Here is an 18,575-nt window from a genome sequence, read left to right as displayed (position 1 = left end):
TGTTTCCGGCGGGAGGGAGGGACGGACGGACGGAGGCAGGAGGCTGTCATGGAGCTGTGCGAGATCCTCTACAACAAGGCGGAGTACATCGAGACGGTGAGCGAGCCATTGCGGTCGCCGTGGGCACCGCGTTTGTTCTTCTTCGGTCGCTGAGTGACCGAGAGCGGAAATCAGGGCTCCGGGCTCGGATGGTGGACCCGTCGGCGGAGGGGTTGGGATGGTCATGGGGTTGAGGTTGGGATGGTCATGGATGGTGGTCATGGGGATGGTCATAACCATGGGGATGGAGATGGGGATGGAGATGGAGGGGTCCCGTCATTGAAGAATCGGGATGGGACTGAGGAGACCCGTTAGTGGGGGAGAGAGAGGAGGTGGGAAGGGATGTCAGTTGTGTGGGGGATGTCAGAGTAGGATGGAGGAGAAGGGCAATCTAATTATTGTAGGATGTGGGAAGAATCCCATTATTGTAGGATGGGACTGAGACCCGTTAGTGGGGGAGAGAGGGGAGGTGGGAAGGGACGTCAGTTGTGTGGGGCATGTCAGAGTAGGATGGAGGAGAAGGGCAATCTAATTATTGTAGGATGTGGGAAGAATCCCATTATTGTAGGATGGGGGGATGAATCCCATTATTGAGGGATGGGGGACGAATCCCATTATTGTGGGATGGGGGGGAGAGGGGAAGAACCCCATTATTGTGGGACGGGGGAAGAATCCCATTATTGTGGGATGGGGAGATAAATCCCATCAGTGGGAAAAGATTAATCATGTCAGTGGTGAATGGGGTGAGGCCTGTTAGTGTTGAGGGGGTCATCACTGGGATATGGATGGAGTGGAGGTGGGGCTGGTCTCGTCGGTGGGATAGTGGGTTGTGGATAGGGCACAGTTGTGTTCGGGGTGACTTGAGGGGGCATTGTTTTGCTGTCGGTGCAGGGCTCTGCATCCATACAGTGAGAGTTGGGTGGGGGTGTTTAGGTGGTTGGGTATGTGAGGGTTGCATCCTGTGTGGGTTGGGGATTGTTTCCTGAAATAGATGGGTGTTCCTTTGACAGAAGCACCTGATGATTATGAGGATGCATGATTGGTTGTGATTGTACTGCTGCTTTCCCCTCATCCCAAATTGAGTATAGAAACATGGAAACATAGGTGCAGGAGTAGGCCATTTGGACCTTCGCGCCAGCACTGCCATTCAATATGATCATGGCTGATCATCTAAAATCAGTACCCCGTTCCTGCTTTCTCCCCATATACTTTGATTCCTTTAGCCCTAAGAACTAAATCTAACTCTTGAAAACATCCAGTGAATTGGCCTTCACTGCCTTCTGTGACAGAGAATTCCACAGATTCACAACTCTCTGGGTGAAGAAATGTTTCTTCATCTCAGTCCTAAATGGCCTACCCCTTATTCTTAAACGGTGACCTTGGTTCTGGACTCCCCCAACATTGGGAACATTTTTCCTGCATCTAATCTGTCCAATTCTTTAAGAATTTTATATATTTCTATAAGATCCCCTCTCATCCTTCTAAATTCCAGTGAAGACAAGCCCAGTCGACCCATTCTTTCATCTTATGTCAGTCCCGCCATCCCGGGAATTAACCTGGTGAACCTACCCTGCACCACCCTCAATAGCAATAATGTCCTTCCTCAAATTAGGAGGTGAGGTAGGGTCCTGAGCTGCACGCAGCAACAGAGGATTGAGACCAGAAACTTGGTTGGATATGAGTCCCAGGATTGCTTGGAGATGAGCAGGGCTAGTGTGGTTTTGGAGTGGTGCTGTTTTGAGGTGTGGTGGGGGGATGGGGTATGAAAATTGGAATCGGTATTGGGGTGGGCAGTAGGATTTGCCGTAGGACAGGCTAACAACTTTGTGTCTGAGGAGTGAGGTGGGATAGAGACTCTGGTGACCCAAGTGCTAACGTGTCAAGATGGAGGATTGTCTCTGTGCCAGGTAGGATGTGGCTAAACCTGGGGGCCAAGGGGTGGGGTAAGAAGGGTGAGATGGGAAAGGGGGATGGGGAACTTGAGTGTTGATAAGGGGAGGAGATTTCTGAGTTCCAGACCGTAGTTGGAGATGTATGCTTGGTAAAGTCCCCAACTATTGTGGGGTGGACAGATGGGGAATGCATTAATGGCGTGGTGGAATATCAATCTGTGTAATCTAATCTGAGATTATGTGTTTTATCTGCAGGCCTCTGGTAACAAGGTGAGCAGGCAATCTGTGTTGTGTGGGAGCCAGAACATAGTACTAAATGGAAAGGTAAATGGAATCGATGTAGCAGAGATGCATAATTGAATGCAGTATTTGGGCCACATTCACAATTCTGTAGTCTGTGTTCTGACATTTCTGTCCAATTCCCATAACTTTTCTGACCTATATTCATAAGATCACAAGTGATAGGAGTAAAATTAGGCCATTGGGCCCATCAAGTCTACTCTGCCATTTAATCATGGCTGATCTAATCTCTCCCTCCTAACTCCATTCTCCTGCCTTCACCCCATAACCTCTGACACCCATACTAATCAAGAATCTATCTCTGCCTTAAAAATATCCACTGACTTTGCCTCCACAGCCTGCTGTGGCAAAGAATTCCACAGATTCACCACCCTCTGACTAAAGAAATTCCTCCCCATCTCCTTTCTAAAAGACTGCCCTTTAATTCTTTGGCTATGACCTCTAGTCCCAGACTCTCCCACTAGTGGAAACATCCTCTTCACATCCACTCAATCCAAGTTGTTCACTATTCTATACGTTTCAATGAGATCCCCCCTCATTCTTATAAACGCCAGCAAATAATAACCAAGTTACTATTTTATAATTTTATTAATCCAAATCTTTATATTTAAATCAAATTCTTTCATGATTTGCTCTACTCCTCTAACTGCCTATGATTCCTTGCCATTTTAATCTGCACCCTCCCCAATTCTGGTATCTTGAACATCTAAGAATTTCATTCTGAAACCGCTGCTAGTTGTACCATCAGCTGCCTGGGATCTAAACTCATCTTCATATCATATCATATCATATCATATATATACAGCCGGAAACAGGCCTTTTCGGCCCACCAAGTCCGTGCCGCCCAACGATCCCCGTACATTAACACTATCCTACACCCACTAGGGACAATTTTTACATTTACCCAGCCAATTAACCTACATACCTGTACGTCTTTGGAGTGTGGGAGGAAACCGAAGATCTCGGAGAAAACCCACGCAGGTCACGGGGAGAACGTACAAACTCCTTACAGTACAGCACCCGTAGTCAGGATCGAACCTGAGTCTCCGGCGCTGCATTCGCTGTAAAGCAGCAACTCTACCGCTGCGCTACCGTGCCTTACCGTACCGTATCTTCTCAGGCTGATAAATGTTCTTTAAGCATGTCTTTGATTGGGCTTTTGGTCACCAATCCTAATTCCTGCTTCTGTCCTATTCCTTTTCCATTCCTCCTGTTACCTGACACCCTTTTGTCTGCTTGTCTGCTTTTGTCCTCTTTTGCCACCCATCTCCTTTTCATCTCTAACCTTTGTCCATCCATCTACAAATCAAAATCCTCCTCACTTGTATCTCCATAACTCTTATCAGGCTTTATCCTGCTCCCACCTCTCTTTTAGCTTTCTCCCCACTACTACAATCAGTCTGAAGAATGGACCCAACCAAAAATATTGCTTATGCACACGATGCCTGACCTACTGATTACTCCAGCACTTTGTGCTCTACGCAAGATTCCAGCATCTGCAGTTCCTTGTCTCTAATTTATGTTTGTGTGGCTCAGTGTTGTATTTGTTTGCATCATCTTACAATACTAAAGCAGCCAAATCTAAGCAGATTGACATGCTTATGTTTTCTTTTGTGAGCAGTGTTACGCTGAGTGTTAACAGAGCTGCAATAAGTCTTGATAATCAGAGATCATAGGATTATAAGTAAAACCTCTGTTCTTTGTTAGCTTTTTTTCCCGAAGGCCTCTCTTGGTCATGCAGTATGATCCCTCTAAGCATTATTTGTATTTTTTTATAGTCTCATCTTTGTGCTCTCTAACATGGAGAGCATCTCAGCACATTTGTTTATGCTTCTCACTACACCATCCCATCCACTGATGCACCCATTCCATTTGATGGTATTGGTTTGTGGAGCGTCAGTGATTCGGGCTGCTTTTCTCACTTATTCAGTACCCTCGTTAATGACCAGATGCGTGACCCTCTAGTCTGTGGCTACAGCCACACCAACCAGAACACTTAACTAGAAACCCAGGGTCACTTGTATTAGTTGCTGCTGACCGCTGGATATCTTGTGTTCTGGATATGCTTCATTTGTGAATTAACATTAAGTAAAATTACAAACATTATTCTGTGGCTGTTGCACATCGTGAATTTAATGTGGTTGTTTTAATTTTTGAAACAGACCATTGTGATGAATGATTGCATAATCCGTGGAGACCTGGCAAATGTGAGAGTTGGACGACACTGTGTTATCAAGAGCCGAAGTGTCATAAGGCCACCTTTTAAGAAATTCAGCAAAGGGTAAGGCTGTTGCATTGTACAATCCAGAGCTTAATTTATTCACCTTTTCCCCCATCGTCCATAAATTTCTGAATCGAATTTTGCAGAAGATGGCCTTTTTTAATTCATAGTTTCTGTTGTATATTATATATTTGCAAAGATTCTAGTATGATCAGTTATGAGTATGAACCCAGGCTTTTATAATTATGGTCATTGGCAAACCAGCAGCAGCAATGATTGGATGTTCTCTCCTCTTTACATTTCGAGTAGTGTGCTATAATGTAATTTCATTTTTACTATTAATAGTTCAAATAACAGAGAAGGGTTTGTGGTACAATTCAAAATAATTTGGTTAGAACCGTGTAGCATCTGAGTTTGTAGAAAGACAGGTGCTATAAAGTTTAATATATTGGGATTATTTGCCTTGCAATTATATTAATGAGCACGAGTAAGACATATCAATTACCAAAATAATATTAGACCCTGATGATCTACTGTTTGTGCTATTCATGCCGTTTCCCAGGCCACTTTTGTCAATTTTGAGCTTGTATCATTGTAAATAATTTTATGGTTCAATAGTACTTTATTCTCACATATCCCTAGGTACAGTGAAATTCTTCCTTTGCATAGATTTCAGTAAACTCTTGCTATGCATAAGCATAATCATACCCAAGTACAAGAATTAAACATTAGTAGATTACACTGAGGCAGTATACAAGAGTAGTCACATTTCCAGTGCCATCTTGTATCCTTCAAGTTCCAAAGTTCTTAAAGTGCAGTAGACCGGGCATGGTCGGAATTGCAGAGGTTTACCTGGCCTGGCGATGCTGTTGGTGTCTTCTACCATTTCATCTGTGTTGCTGCAGGCCACATCTAATTGGTGTGCTTGTCTGACCACTGTGGAACCTCCAGCAGCACCTGATCCAAGAGGTTCCCCTGCTGCTGCAGGACCCCCGGCGGCCCACTCCATGGACACATCGACCCATGAGATTGCCGTCTCTCGCCTCCTACAGTTATGGTTAGGTCACTAGTTTCAGATCTACATATCTCTGCCTTATTGAATTTGAAATTCTTCCAAGCTGTGACCATTCTTTCTTTGGGGATTTTCTTACAACAACATTATTAACTGATCCTTTCCCATTGCATAATGTCAGATTTAAAATAGCCTGCCCTCAGGTTCTGCAAAGTATTGCTCCAAGACATAATTCTGATTTTTTCCCCCCAAGGCTATCCTTATTTGATTTATTCAATCTAGCTGATGACTAATATTAGCTCTGAACATTATAGTATCTTTCTTACAATTCCTCATTATTTCTGTATTTTTATTCTGTACTAGAGTGAAGCTATATTAGGCTTGCATACCGTTTCCATCAGTGACTTGCCTTTCTTATCTCCACCCAAATTGATTGTACATCTTGAGCTTCTCATCATTTGTGATAGCTACTAAATCCTTTTTTTCTCTGTCCTTTCTAATTGTCAAATGCCCTGAAAGTTCAGCTTCCTGCTTTGGTCACCTTGTAACCACATCTCTTAATGGCTTCCAGAAAAAGCCCATTTATTTATATTAATGCTGCCAATTGATCTATCTTGGTAAAAAATGCTGCATACATCAGATGTAGACCTTTTTCTTTTCCGTCTCCATTTGTTGGTACACTCCTTTGTGTGGCTGCTCTGCCCCTACTTAATGCATTGTGGGTATTATTACCCTGAAGTATTCTTAACTCTCTTTTTCTCTTTGTTTTCTACATACCCCTTCACATGAACCTCTCATCTTCTATACTTAGCATTTCTCTCTCCTCAGATTCCACCCCGGTGCAAATTCGAATAACCGTCCTCACAGCATCAGTGGATGGAATGGGCCTTGTTTTCAGCATTGTAAGGATCCGGGGCTGAGAGAAGATCTGATGATTGAAATAGTTTGCAGCTAATTAAGATGGTGCTAATTAAGATGGAGGAGGCAGACTATTGTCTGATGGTTGTCTGATGGTTTGTGGGGTGTAGGGTATTAGGTATAAGAAAGTGTTTCTTTATTTCTTATTAACTTACCTGTTAATGAATTGTAACTTCTTTGCATTGCAGAGTTGCCTTTTTCCCACTGCACATTGGTGACCACGTGTTCATTGAGGAAGACTGCGTGGTAAACGCTGCCCAGATTGGATCTTATGTTCACATAGGAATGAACTGTGTGATTGTAAGTACAGCGCCTCTTAATCAATTTCACAGCACCCTCTTTGTATGTAGTTTAAAGTAGGAGGCAGGAACTTTCAATGGGGAGTTCAGTGACCTTTTGAGATTTGGAAACGCAAAGTTTGTTGAGGATGGCATGCTGAAAGTGTTACAATTGGAGGCATGGGTTATCTGTTTTGAGAGAATTGTAGGGAATGAAGGAGTTGTATGGGTATATGTGGGATTGGCAAGTTGTATTGTGTACAGTTCCAGTAGCTGTGCCATAAATGGCCGTTTCATCCCGACTCATTGTGGTCTGTTTGATTGGTACCTCTTCTATCGTTCTAAATGTTTATTCCCTTCTTCACCAGTGCACAGTTGGCAGTTAATAGAAGAACAAATATTGACCAAGACAGCACGGATAATTTTTATGTTCTATGTAGTGTCATGGGCAGATTGGACTTCAGTTTACTATTTCATCTTGACTGGAGCTCTCTCTTGCCACTGTATTGGACCTCTTACCAGGAGTGAAAGTAACTGAAATATTTTTTACTTGCCCTGTCAATGACCTATGCCCATTTATCCCCATTGCATTTCTCAGCATTAAAGTTCATTTGCAACATATCCAATCATACCACAGGCTGTTTGTTTCTCCATGAAGTCTTGCTATCATGTACTGACAAAACTGAAAAGTAGTGGGCCCAATGCAAAGTCCTAAGATTCATCAGATTCCATCTGGCTCTTTTTTTTGGTCTAGGTTGATTTTTTGGAGTCCTTACATTTGTGCAGTTGCACGTGATCTTTTTGTATTTAGTTCCTTATCTGGCTATACATTGCAGTACAAATCCAGAAATAATCGGGGTTCGTAACAAAGCTCGCAATAATCATAAGTGACTTTAGCCATCATGTAGAAAAATGGGTGTGTATTTTTCTGCCGTTTATCTCTTTATAGGGTCGGAGGTGTGTTCTGAAAGATTGCTGCAAGATTCTGGATAATACTGTCCTCCCTCCAGAAACTGTGGTCCCTCCTTTCACTGTCTTCTCTGGCTGCCCAGGTAATTGTGAGAGCTGAGCATGGTCACCAGAGGCCAACGTTATCATTTGTTAAGGGGGAGATGGGTGACAACTATGCTCCTACAGCTGTAGCTAAATTGTATGATTACACCGTTTTGGTCATGTTGCACTCCCACTGTTCCATTGAACAGAGATGCAGGTACAGAAGCAAGTATTGTTGCAGGAAGTTCATAACTCCCAATAGTCATGGCATTGTGCAAGTTCTGATTTTTGCAGCTGAATCAGCTGTTATCAGAATCTTCAAAAAATTCATAATGTTTGTGCTTTACTTTGACTGAGTAAGAGATCTGTTGATATTGGGGCATACCATTGGTGGATTGCCTCTGTCCATTCTGTTTCTGATGTCCAACATGCAATCCTTGATTCTCGAATAAGTTAACAAAGAAGAGGGATGGGTAAAGAGAGTGAAAGCTTTAAACTGCTGCGTTGACCCTGAGCCAGGAGACCCTTTGTGTTGATGCTGAGCATCAAAGTGATGAATTCCATATTGCCAGTCACCTAAACCTTGCTGGTTCCATTTCGTCTTGGGTTTTTCTTCTCTTGTTACTGAAGAGTATAAATAATATATAGTCCCCTGGCTAACTGAAGTCTCTTCATTTCAAGGTTTCATACTGGGCATTTGCAGCTCTGCATTAAAAGTCATGGCAGGGGTGATGTGTTGGGCATTTGAGCAAAAGATTGAGGTCGATGTTGCCAATGTGGTTCGGAGGGCGCGCTGGACTGATGATCAATTAGATATGGTGCTAAACTGCAGCCATGTGAACATTATAGATTATATGGAGTGCTCAGAAGTTCATAAGTTATAGGAGCAGAATTGGGTTGTTTGGCCCATCAGGTGTACTCCGCTACTCAATCATGGCTGATCTCTCTTTCCCTCGCCGCCCATTCTCCTGCCTTCTCCCCAAAACTGCTGACACCCATACTAATCAAGAATCTCAATCTGCGCGTAAAAATATCCTTTCATATCATATCATATCATATCATATCATATATATACAGCGCGGAAACAGGCCCTTCGGCCCACCAAATCCGCGCCGCCCAGCGATCCCCGTACATTAACACTATCCTACACCCACTAGGGACAATTTTTACATTTACCCAGCCAATTAACCTACATACCTTTGCCTTGGTCTACACAGTCTGGTGTGGCAATGAATTCCACAGATTCACCACCCTCTGACTAAAGAAATTCCTCCTCATTTTTCTAAAGGTACGTCCTTTTATTTTGAGGCTATGGCCGATGGTACTAGACTCTCCCGCTAGTGGAAACATCCTCTCCACATCCACTCTATCCAGGCCCTTCACTTATCCAACTTCAGACTTACCAGATCTGCATCATTCATCGTCCCTGTTTGATTATCTGGCCCTGATTATATTGCTTATTGTGAATTGACAACTGTTTCCAATGTTATAACTATCTGTACTAGTGTATTGGGATTTTCTGAGGTGGTTAACTTTTTATTTCATCTTATGGGGGAGGCGAAGGGACATTGAGTTTTTGTTTTTGGATTTTCTGACAGGTCTTTTTACTGGTGAACTCCCAGAGTGCACGCAGGAGCTCATGATTGATGTTACAAAAAGTTACTACCAGAAGTTTCTGCCGCTTTCTCAGATTTGAGATGGGCCTTTTCTCCACAGCACCATGAGGACAGGTATGTTAAGGCAGGGTAAATTAGGTGTGTGTGGGAGGGGGAGGAGGCAGAGGAACTCTCTGCATTCATACAACAAGAACTTGGATGATGTCAGCAAGCCCATACATTTTTAATGTATATTGCCAGAGTTTAGTAAAGCCTTTCTTGGTTCTCTCCAGCTTCCTTTATGACTGGAATAGATTTAAGATGTAACTGATTTTTGCTTTCAAATTCCAAATTTAGTCTCTGGTGAATCTATTTCCCTTCATTTGCCTTAACTTGCCTTGATTCCACTTCGTACAAATAGACAAGTTCAGAGTGGGCTTAAACGGCCTGCTTTGCCGTTTAATAAGATTATGGCTAATCTGCCTGTTAACTCAACACTGCACTTCTGTTTACCTATGGTGACCTTTCACCCGTTCCTGCAGAACTCTATCTGGTTAATTTGTAAGTCAGTTCCATCATTTACACAAGGCTTCTATGTGCACTGAACACATGGACTCTGGGTTCTCAATGCCATCCAGTGCTGTTCCTTTATTGTTTGCCATGGGCCAGAGATTCTCAGGGAATGTTTTTTTTCCCAAGGAGGTTCTTTAAATCTTTTCCTTCGTTCACCTGGAAATCTCTTCATGTGACAGAATTCACAATATAGTGGAACTGTTCCCAACTGCATCAAACTACAGTAAGCAGACACAAAATGCTGGTGTAACTCAGCGGGACAGGCAGCATCTCTGGAGAGAAGGAATGGGACATTTTGGGTCAAAACGTCTGAAGAAGGGTCTCGACCCGAAACATCTGACTGAAGATGGGTCTCTACCTGAATCATCACCCCTTCCTTCTCTCCAGAGATGCTGCCTGCCCCGCTGAGTTACTCCAGCATTTTGTGTCTACCTTCGATTTAAACCAGCATCTGCAGTTCTTTCCTACAGTAAGCAGACAATTTTATTTGTACACTCAGAGCTGAAGTTCAAGTTATCATTGACTCCTAGTGAAGCATACAAGGGAATGAGTCTTGTGCTCAATATCTGCAAAACATTCCTTTACCACCTTGGTGTACAACACCACCATCGAACAATAGAAGTCTACTTTGACACCCAGAAAAATGTGGCAACTTCCAATGTCTTAGGAGACTTCTCTCATTGAAGACACTCTTCAGTGATGAAATTTACCATCACATTTATTGTGCCAGCACAGCCTTTGATTATCTGTAGAACAACAGCAGTAATCCCTGCTCTCTCCCCACCTCCGCCCCACCAATATGAGGCCTATATGAAGATTTACATAGGCACTAGAAAGTGACTACCAGCAGTGCTTTGCAAAATCCATCCTCTATGGCGCACCCTCAAAAATCATCAATAAACTTCAATACATTCAAAACTCCGCTGCCCGTCTACTCACACACACCTCGATCCGTGACCATATCACCCCCGTCCTTTATAAACTCCACTGGCTCCCCATCCCCCAGAGAATCCAGTACAAAATCCTCCTCATAACCTACAAAGCCCTCCATAACCTGGCCCCATCCTACCTGACCGACCTCCTCCACAGGCACACTCCCACCTGCACCCTCCGCTCTGCCGCTGCCAATCTCCTATCCCCCCACATCCGGACTAAACTCAGATCCTGGGGGGATAGGGCTTTCTCCATCGCTGCTCCCACCCTATGGAACTCACTACTCCAAACCGTTAGAGACTCCCCCACACTCACCACATTCAAAACATCGCTGAAGTCTTACCTGTTCAGTACTGCCTTCAACCACTGAAGGTCACCTCACCTTCTGTCTCCTTTCTCTGTTCATTTATTTATTTACTTATTTATCTATTTATTCATTTCCCTATGTTCTCAAAATCTCTGTAAAGCGTCTTTGAGTATATGAAAAGCGCTATATAAATAAAATGTATTATTATTATTATTATTATCAAACCCACTATCAGTATCAACAAACCTGCAGCTTCTCTATGACCAATTTTCTGAGCAGTGAAGCCATATTTACATTTGGCCTACGCTGTGGCATTTCCAACAAGTCTGCTAATTCTGATTTCTGCAAAACAACCTCAAAGATTTTGTTTTGGAATGAATAAATGTGTCTTGAAGAATGCAAAATCAACGTGGACAAACAGCTGAGATAACGATGGGTCATTGTCTAATTTAAAGATGGAACAAATATACCATTCCAGAGATTAGCACATATCAGGTTGGTGTTTGGCAGCATTGTCCCCATTTGCTCAGGAGGGTCCCAGGATTTGCACATATTAACAGTGCTGAAAACCAGGTTTAATCCTGAGATAGTGGTTGAAGATTAAATTAGGAATGTTCCACTTGCCTTGATGCTGTGTCCTGACTAATGTTCTTCCCATAACTAGGAAGCGCAACACACCATTAACTGATTTTTGACCTTGCATTATTCAAAATGGTTATAGCACTCAGTTCTTGTAATGTGCAGGAAAGAACTGCAGATGCTAGTTTATATCGAAGATAGACACAAAATGCTGGAGTAACTCTGCGGGATAGGCAGCATCTCTGGAGAGAAGGTATGGGTGACGTTTTGGGTCGAGACCCTTCTTCAGACTGATGTCAGGGGAGTGAGCGGGACAGAGATAGAATGTAGTCGGAGACAGTAAGACTGATAGGAAAACTGGGAAGAGGCAGGGGATGGAGAGAGAGAGAAAACAAGGGCTCTGTCCCGCCAACTCCCCTGACGTCAATCTGAAGAAGGGTCTCGACCCGAAACGTCACCCATTCCTTTTCTCCAGAGATGCTGCCTGTCCCGCTGAGTTACTCCAGCATTTTGTGTTTAGTTCTTGTATTGATTGAGTGCACGATAATTCATTGTGTAACTGGTAATATTGAAGTATTGACTAAAATTTTATATTGTGTGTCTTTGCACTGGAAAGATTTCCTGTACTTGCTCTGATGTGCACAATTATTTTTTTTAATTCGCCGTCTTGCCCACACTGATTTCCTGATTTTTGGTGGAACATATAAAAGAGGTTTCAGTACAAACAAGTAATTTGAGCCATCTGGTTCTTGCTCCTGATGATGCTTCATAGAAGCCTAGCCCATCTCTCCTCTTCAGCTATCATTACACCTTATTTCAAAGCACAGAATAGGTCCAAGTAACACAGTCCAAGGATATTGGCCTCGTCTGATATTTGAAGCAGTCTTGTTTTCAATGTGGTAGCGAAGAAAATAATATATTAGGGGTTTGAATTGTCATTCATCCGAGAAATCATCCAAGATTTTATAAAACTTTGTCAGTGGTCAATTACATATTTCACTGAGACTGACTGGCAACGGTGGGTAAATGCATTTGAGGAACACATCAGGTGAAATCTCATAATGGCTTCTTCCTCTTGTATTCCAGCACATAATCAATTTTTATGTTTGCCATAGGATCTTGTGCAAAGGTATAACCGAAATTTTTTCTATGTCATTATTAAGCATCAGCTGTTAACTTTACATTAAATCCACACTACTACAATCTTGTTTAAAGCGGATAATGTAAAAACAGTTACCTTCTCATGATAGGCTGAGGGCTTTGGGTAATTCTAATTCTGCCCCTGAGTGTCTGCCACTCCATACTTACAGAGTTTAAACTCTTTAACACCTACTCTCTCATCTATCATTCTTTTTTTTCTTGTTGCAGTATCCACGTTACTGAGGTCCTGAAAGTGAATAACTGGACAAAGTTTGAACACTGCCTGGGCACTCCCAGGTCATGAAGTGGCTCTGACAAAGGGAAACCTTGGTGTCATAAATAGTTCTGTTTTAGGCCTAGAGAAGACTGGCTGCTCCTCCACCGCTACACTTGAGACGATTGTATGCGATCTTCATTTCATAATTTAATATGTTTATTGGCTCTGCTCAGTGCCAGAAAACAAATTGAGCTTAATATATACTGTAATTATTTATGAAATTATTTTGGGACTGAGTTGTCAAGTCACCAGGCTTCCTGTGTATTCTCACTCGGTTTGTTTCATTAATCCTGTCCCATTAGGAAAAAAATTCCATTGTGGCTCAGTGTAAGCAGTTGTGCTATTTCTCATAAGAATGACCCTGACCTTTCTTTAGTGTTTGTGTAAAGTGCTATCAACCTTTGCACAATTCTAGACTGACTGATCATAAATATCACCTGTGAGAACCATGATGATCCCGGGTGAGTAACTTGGGTTGCAGGTTGCCCCTGCACATACATGCAGCTAATGCAGAACAGGTTACCAAAACCACCATGGAATTGACATCCTATAACTGAAATGCATTCAGACAAGATTATAAATAACACACTGTTCAGCATTGTCGTTTTTTTGTTGTTGTATTCACTGTCCATATGGCCTTTCCAGCCAATCATTCTTCACGTCAGCATCCAGATAATGTATCACACATTTATCAACATGCACTTTTGCCAAGTATAACAGTGTAATCACCGCTCTCGGGTAGTAATTTTGTCTGTATCAAATAGAGGGTGTTCTAAATAATAATTTTTAAATGATGCTGGCTGTCTAATTGAATCAAGTAACAACAATAGACATGACTTTGTAGTTTATGCAGGTTCTAATACAAACAATGCAATTTCACCACAATTCTGAAAATAAAAAACAAAAAAACAAGAAGAACTTGTCCATAGACAAAAACCTCTGGCCCTTAATGAAGTAATTTCTCAGTATTCCTAGTATTGGATTCACTGCATAGATCCTGGTTGGTTGCTGCATTTCTGTTTATATGTTATCTATTTTACATGTTTTTCATTTTGTTCAAGAAATCTAGATGGGGCCAGGTGAATTTTGTTTTGCCATTGAGGATGGCTTTCACTGATTTTGATTTTTGTTGCTGTTTATGACCGATCTTGTAAGAGTGCTTCTTGATAAATGCTGCTCTTTCAATGCTTGGATATGGTGCAGAAGATCTACTTCCTCCCATCAGTCATAGAGCAATTGTGGGAATTGTCATAAAGGAATGACAATAACATGTGTTCCCCTTCAGTTTCACTTAAGAGAATTACTTCAAACAGTACTTTCTTTGTAATGTTGAGGCATCTGTTCTGCAATGTCTTGGCAATTATTACAATCTCAGATCTTAGAGCTTACTTCAGAATGCTAGCCTTCATCAGACAGGGCATTGAATACAGAAGTTGGCATGTTGCAGTTGTACAAGACATTAGTGAGACAGCACTTGGAGGATTGTCTTCAATTTGGTCACCGTTCAGTAGGAAATATGCCTGGAAAGTGTGCAGAAAAGATGTGCAAGGATAGTGCCAAGACGTGGGACTGAGATAGGGAGAGGTTGGGCAGGCTGGGACTTTATTCTTTGGAGTGCAGGAGACTGAGGGGTGATCTTATTAGTGGTGTATAAATTCATGAGGGTCAGAGATGGGTTGAATGCACATAATTATTTTCCCCAAGGTTGGGAAATGAAGAATCAGAGGGCATAGATTTAAGTTGAGAGTGGCAAAATTGAATAGGAAACCTTTTCCACACAGAGGATGGTACATGTATGGGAGGAGTCACTGCAGGATGTGGTTGAGAAAGGTACACTAACAACATTTGAAAGACACTTGAACAAGTCGGTTTCCTCCCACACTCCAAAAATATACAGGTGCATGGGTTAATTGGCTTGGTATAAGTGTAAATGGTCCTGAGTGTGTGTAGGGTGGCGTTAATGTGTGAGCCGAAGGGCCTGTTTTCGTGCTGTATCTCTAAACTAAACTAAACTAAAATACATGGATGGGAAAAGTTTAAACGCATGTGGGTCAAACCTTGGCGAAAGGGACTAGCTTAGATGGGCATCTGGGTCGGGTGCTGAATGGCCAGTTTCCTTGCTGTATGACTATGACTCCATGTGTTGCATTTTGGATGAATAAAAGCAAGCCAAAAATCAACTGAAAACTGTGGAAGATTAAATAGGCATATTTCTTCTATTGGGTTGTGGCTTTATTGTTGGATTTGTATACAGCAAACTAACACCATGATGTCCAGGTATTCTTATCCAGATAACCAGTTGTTAAACTTTTTAAGCCAACACTAATACTTTTCTTTTGTAAGTTAATTATTAAAAATATCAAATTATTGCAACTGTGCATCTATCTTGCAGTCAATATAAAAATATCAGAATATTATGAACTTGTTCATTTCTGCTGTTGTCTTGAATCATCATCCTACATGCTTCCTTTAAATAATGTTCTGCAGAAAGGCTGGAAATTCAGTCAGGCCTGAAAAAAGAAAATAAAGTGCCTCTCTCAAAAACAATCAAACTTTAATTCCTGAGAAGAGGGTAGTAATATGCAATGGCATTGAGAAAGTTGAGGCTCAGTAACGCCACTAACATGGACACCTGCACATGGACCCAACTGTTTTTGAGTAGAGTAGTAGGAAAAAAAACTACGGATGCTGGTTTAAATCGAAGGTAGACACAAAATGTTGGAGTAACTCAGCGGGTCAGGCAGCATCTCAGGAGAGAAGGAATGGGTGATGTTTCGAGTCAAGACCCTTCTTCAGACTGTTTTTGAGTAGATCTGTTGTGTGGGACATATTTCATGAACCTGGGATCTCTTGCATTTGGTGGTTTTAGGGCTCCTGTGATGTGACTGATGGGCATTAAGAAAAAATGGGAGGCTGCAATTTCCAGGGCATTTTTAGCTTAATCACATACTTTGGTCGATATTCAACTGTACCATAATTTGAATATATTGTATAACATAAATGAATTGAATGTGACGTTTGATGGCACTACATTATATCTTTACCTTGAATTTTTCCACCTCTCTGTCCCTACTTTAGAACTAACACTTATTTCAACTGTACTTCTCATTTGTCATTTGGAGTCAAATAGGTTTGTTAAAACAAGTGAAAGCCAACAGGTGATTTATTGTATAAGAAAATAACTGCAGATGCTGGTACAAATCGATTTATTCACAAAATGCTGGAGTAACTCAGCAGGTCAGGCAGCATCTCGGGAGAGAAGGAATGGGTGACGTTTCGGGTCGAGACCCTTCTTCAGACTGATGTCGGGGGTGGGACAAAGGAAGGATATAGGTGGAGACAGGAAGATAGAGGGAGATCTGGGAAGGAGGAGGGGAAGGGAGGGACAGAGGAGCTATCTGAAGTTGGAGAAGTCGACGTTCATACCACCGGGCTGCAAACTGCCCAGGCGAAATATGAGGTGCTGCTCCTCCAATTTCCGGCGGGCCTCACTATGGCACTGGAGGAGGCCCATGACAGAGAGGTCAGACTGGGAATGGGAGGGGGAGTTAAAGTGCTGGGCCACCGGGAGATCAGTTGCGTTAATGCGGACCGAGCAGTCTGAAGAAGGGTCTCGACCCGAAACGTCACCCATTCCTTCTCTCCCGAGATGCTGCCTGACCTGCTGAGTTACTCCAGCATTTTGTGAATAAGGTGATTTATTGTAATGGTGCAGCAATACATGAAACTTAACTTACTTGCCATTGATATTGCAGTAAGTCTGTAGGTAGTATGCTAACTCCCAGCTCTGGTGCACAGTCTGCATTCACTGCTGCACACTCAGCTTTGCATTTACTCCTGCCAGATTCCCCAAACGGAGGTTTCAGTTTGTTACTCCTGCTTGCAATGCTCCAAGGGAAAACAGTTGAGAGGTGGGATGGCCTTTTGTTTTGTCATATCTGTTAAAGCAGGATTAGTTTTATGTGTAAGTGCAATAAAACATAATGCTTAAATATGTGTATTTTATATTGTTTTTGTTTGCTTATTGCAAAATGTCAACCTCAAGAGAGCATATTGTGGAGGGGGGCAGTATGTGTGCAGCAGGGTCCATTCTGCAAGAGGTTGAAGAGTTGGCAAACATTAGAATATCATAATTGCAATCTGAAAGATGCCATTGAATCGATCTTGCCTTACCACTTGCCAACCTAAACATATACAATCATGCACATGATCAATACCCCTCCATTCCCAACTGTTGAAACTTTGAAGAAAACCTCAAAATGCTCAGCAGATCAGGCCTCATCCGTGGAAGGAATGGACATGCAATGTTTCAGACTGATTGTAGTTGGGTGGGGGGACTAGAAAACAGAGGTCTTTGGTTTAGTTTATTATTGACACTTGCACCCAGGTACAGTGAAAAGCAAAGACGCTAGAGGACCAAGATGAACCACTCCGTCAAAATCGCCTATACTGAAGTGTAGTACGCAAAGGGGTGTAACGTCCGCCATTTTAGTTCGCTATGCCTCTCGCATTGTAATCAGTGTTTTGGGGGAACAGTACGTGTGATGATACCATAAAAATACAGAATATATCTCATCTATCAATTCACAGATTTTTGTTTTTCTGCCTCCTAAAATGGCGCCATGACATACTACGGTTTTTAGGGTCGAATGGTCTATCTTGCTCTGCTCTTATTATCTTTGGTGAAAAGCTTTTGTTGTGTGCAATCCAGTCAGCAAAAAGATAATACATGATTACAATCAAGCCATTTACAGTGTTTAGATACATGATGAGGGAATAAGGTATTATGCAAGGTAAAGCCAACAAAGTCCGATCAACGGTCGTCCGAGGGTCACCAACGAGGTAGATGCTCTCTGGTTGTGGTAGAATGATTCAGTTGCCAGATAACAGCTGGGATGAAAGTCTCCCTGAATCTGCATGCATCCATCCATATATCCATGCATGCATCCATCCACCATCCATATATCCATGCATGCGTCCATCCATCCATGTATCCATGCACGCATCCATCCATGCATATTATCCATCCATATATCCCTGCATGCATCCATCCATATATCCATGCATGGAGCCTCTTTCATCCGGGCGGGCGCTGTGAACTGTTTATGTATGTGCTGTTATGTTTGTGAGCCATTGTATGTTCGTTCTTAGTACCTGAACTGATGTACAGCACTTTGGTCAACGTGGGTTGTTTTTAAATGTGCTATACAAATAAAATGGACTTGACTCTGCATCTCGGGAGTTTTTAGCTCGGGAGTAACCTTGCTGGAATCATACTCTGCAGCGATTGGCCGCCGCCCGGCGGTCGCGAGGCAACACCCCAGTTGCATTTAAACGGCCGGTTTGCGGGCTCCCGGCGTGCAGCGCGGCCCGGAGGCGGTCCGTTTGAACGCGGACAGCCAATGGGAAGCGCCGCTCGCCTCGCCAACTGCCGATTTGAATCGGAGCCCGCGAGGCGGGGGCCCGGGTCATTCACTCATTCAGTCAGGCAGCAGCGGCCGCCCGGAGCACACACGTC

At 42.7% G+C, this 18,575-nt stretch overlaps 1 protein-coding gene across 1 annotated transcript; it reads left to right on the top strand.

Annotated features, from left to right (window-relative positions):
* Window positions 1-18: 18 nt before the first annotated feature.
* On the top strand, window positions 19-16,387 carry dctn5 (dynactin 5). The gene is made up of 7 exons (XM_078417797.1): window positions 19-96; window positions 2,187-2,255; window positions 4,394-4,512; window positions 6,571-6,682; window positions 7,610-7,712; window positions 9,252-9,383; window positions 13,009-16,387. The coding sequence occupies exons 1-6, from the start codon at window positions 49-51 to the stop codon at window positions 9,347-9,349; spliced, it is 549 nt and encodes a 182-aa protein (XP_078273923.1). The 5' UTR covers window positions 19-48; the 3' UTR covers window positions 9,350-9,383; window positions 13,009-16,387.
* The last annotated feature ends 2,188 nt before the right edge of the window (window positions 16,388-18,575 follow it).

The sequence above is a fragment of the Rhinoraja longicauda genome, chromosome 21 (genome assembly GCF_053455715.1).
Source record: "Rhinoraja longicauda isolate Sanriku21f chromosome 21, sRhiLon1.1, whole genome shotgun sequence".
NCBI classification, from domain to species: Eukaryota; Metazoa; Chordata; class Chondrichthyes; order Rajiformes; family Arhynchobatidae; genus Rhinoraja; species Rhinoraja longicauda.
The sequence above is the reverse complement of the archived record's forward strand: the minus strand, read 5'-3'. Positions and strand labels throughout refer to the sequence as shown.

Coding starts and splice junctions, on each gene's coding strand:
- dctn5 (XM_078417797.1), top strand. CDS start 49: ATGGAGCTGTGCGAGATCCTCTACAACAAGGCGGAGTACATCGAGACG. Junction 2,256..4,393: donor ACATAGTACTAAATGGAAAG/GTAAATGGAATC, acceptor TTTTTGAAACAG/ACCATTGTGATGAATGATTG. Junction 6,683..7,609: donor TAGGAATGAACTGTGTGATT/GTAAGTACAGCG, acceptor ATCTCTTTATAG/GGTCGGAGGTGTGTTCTGAA.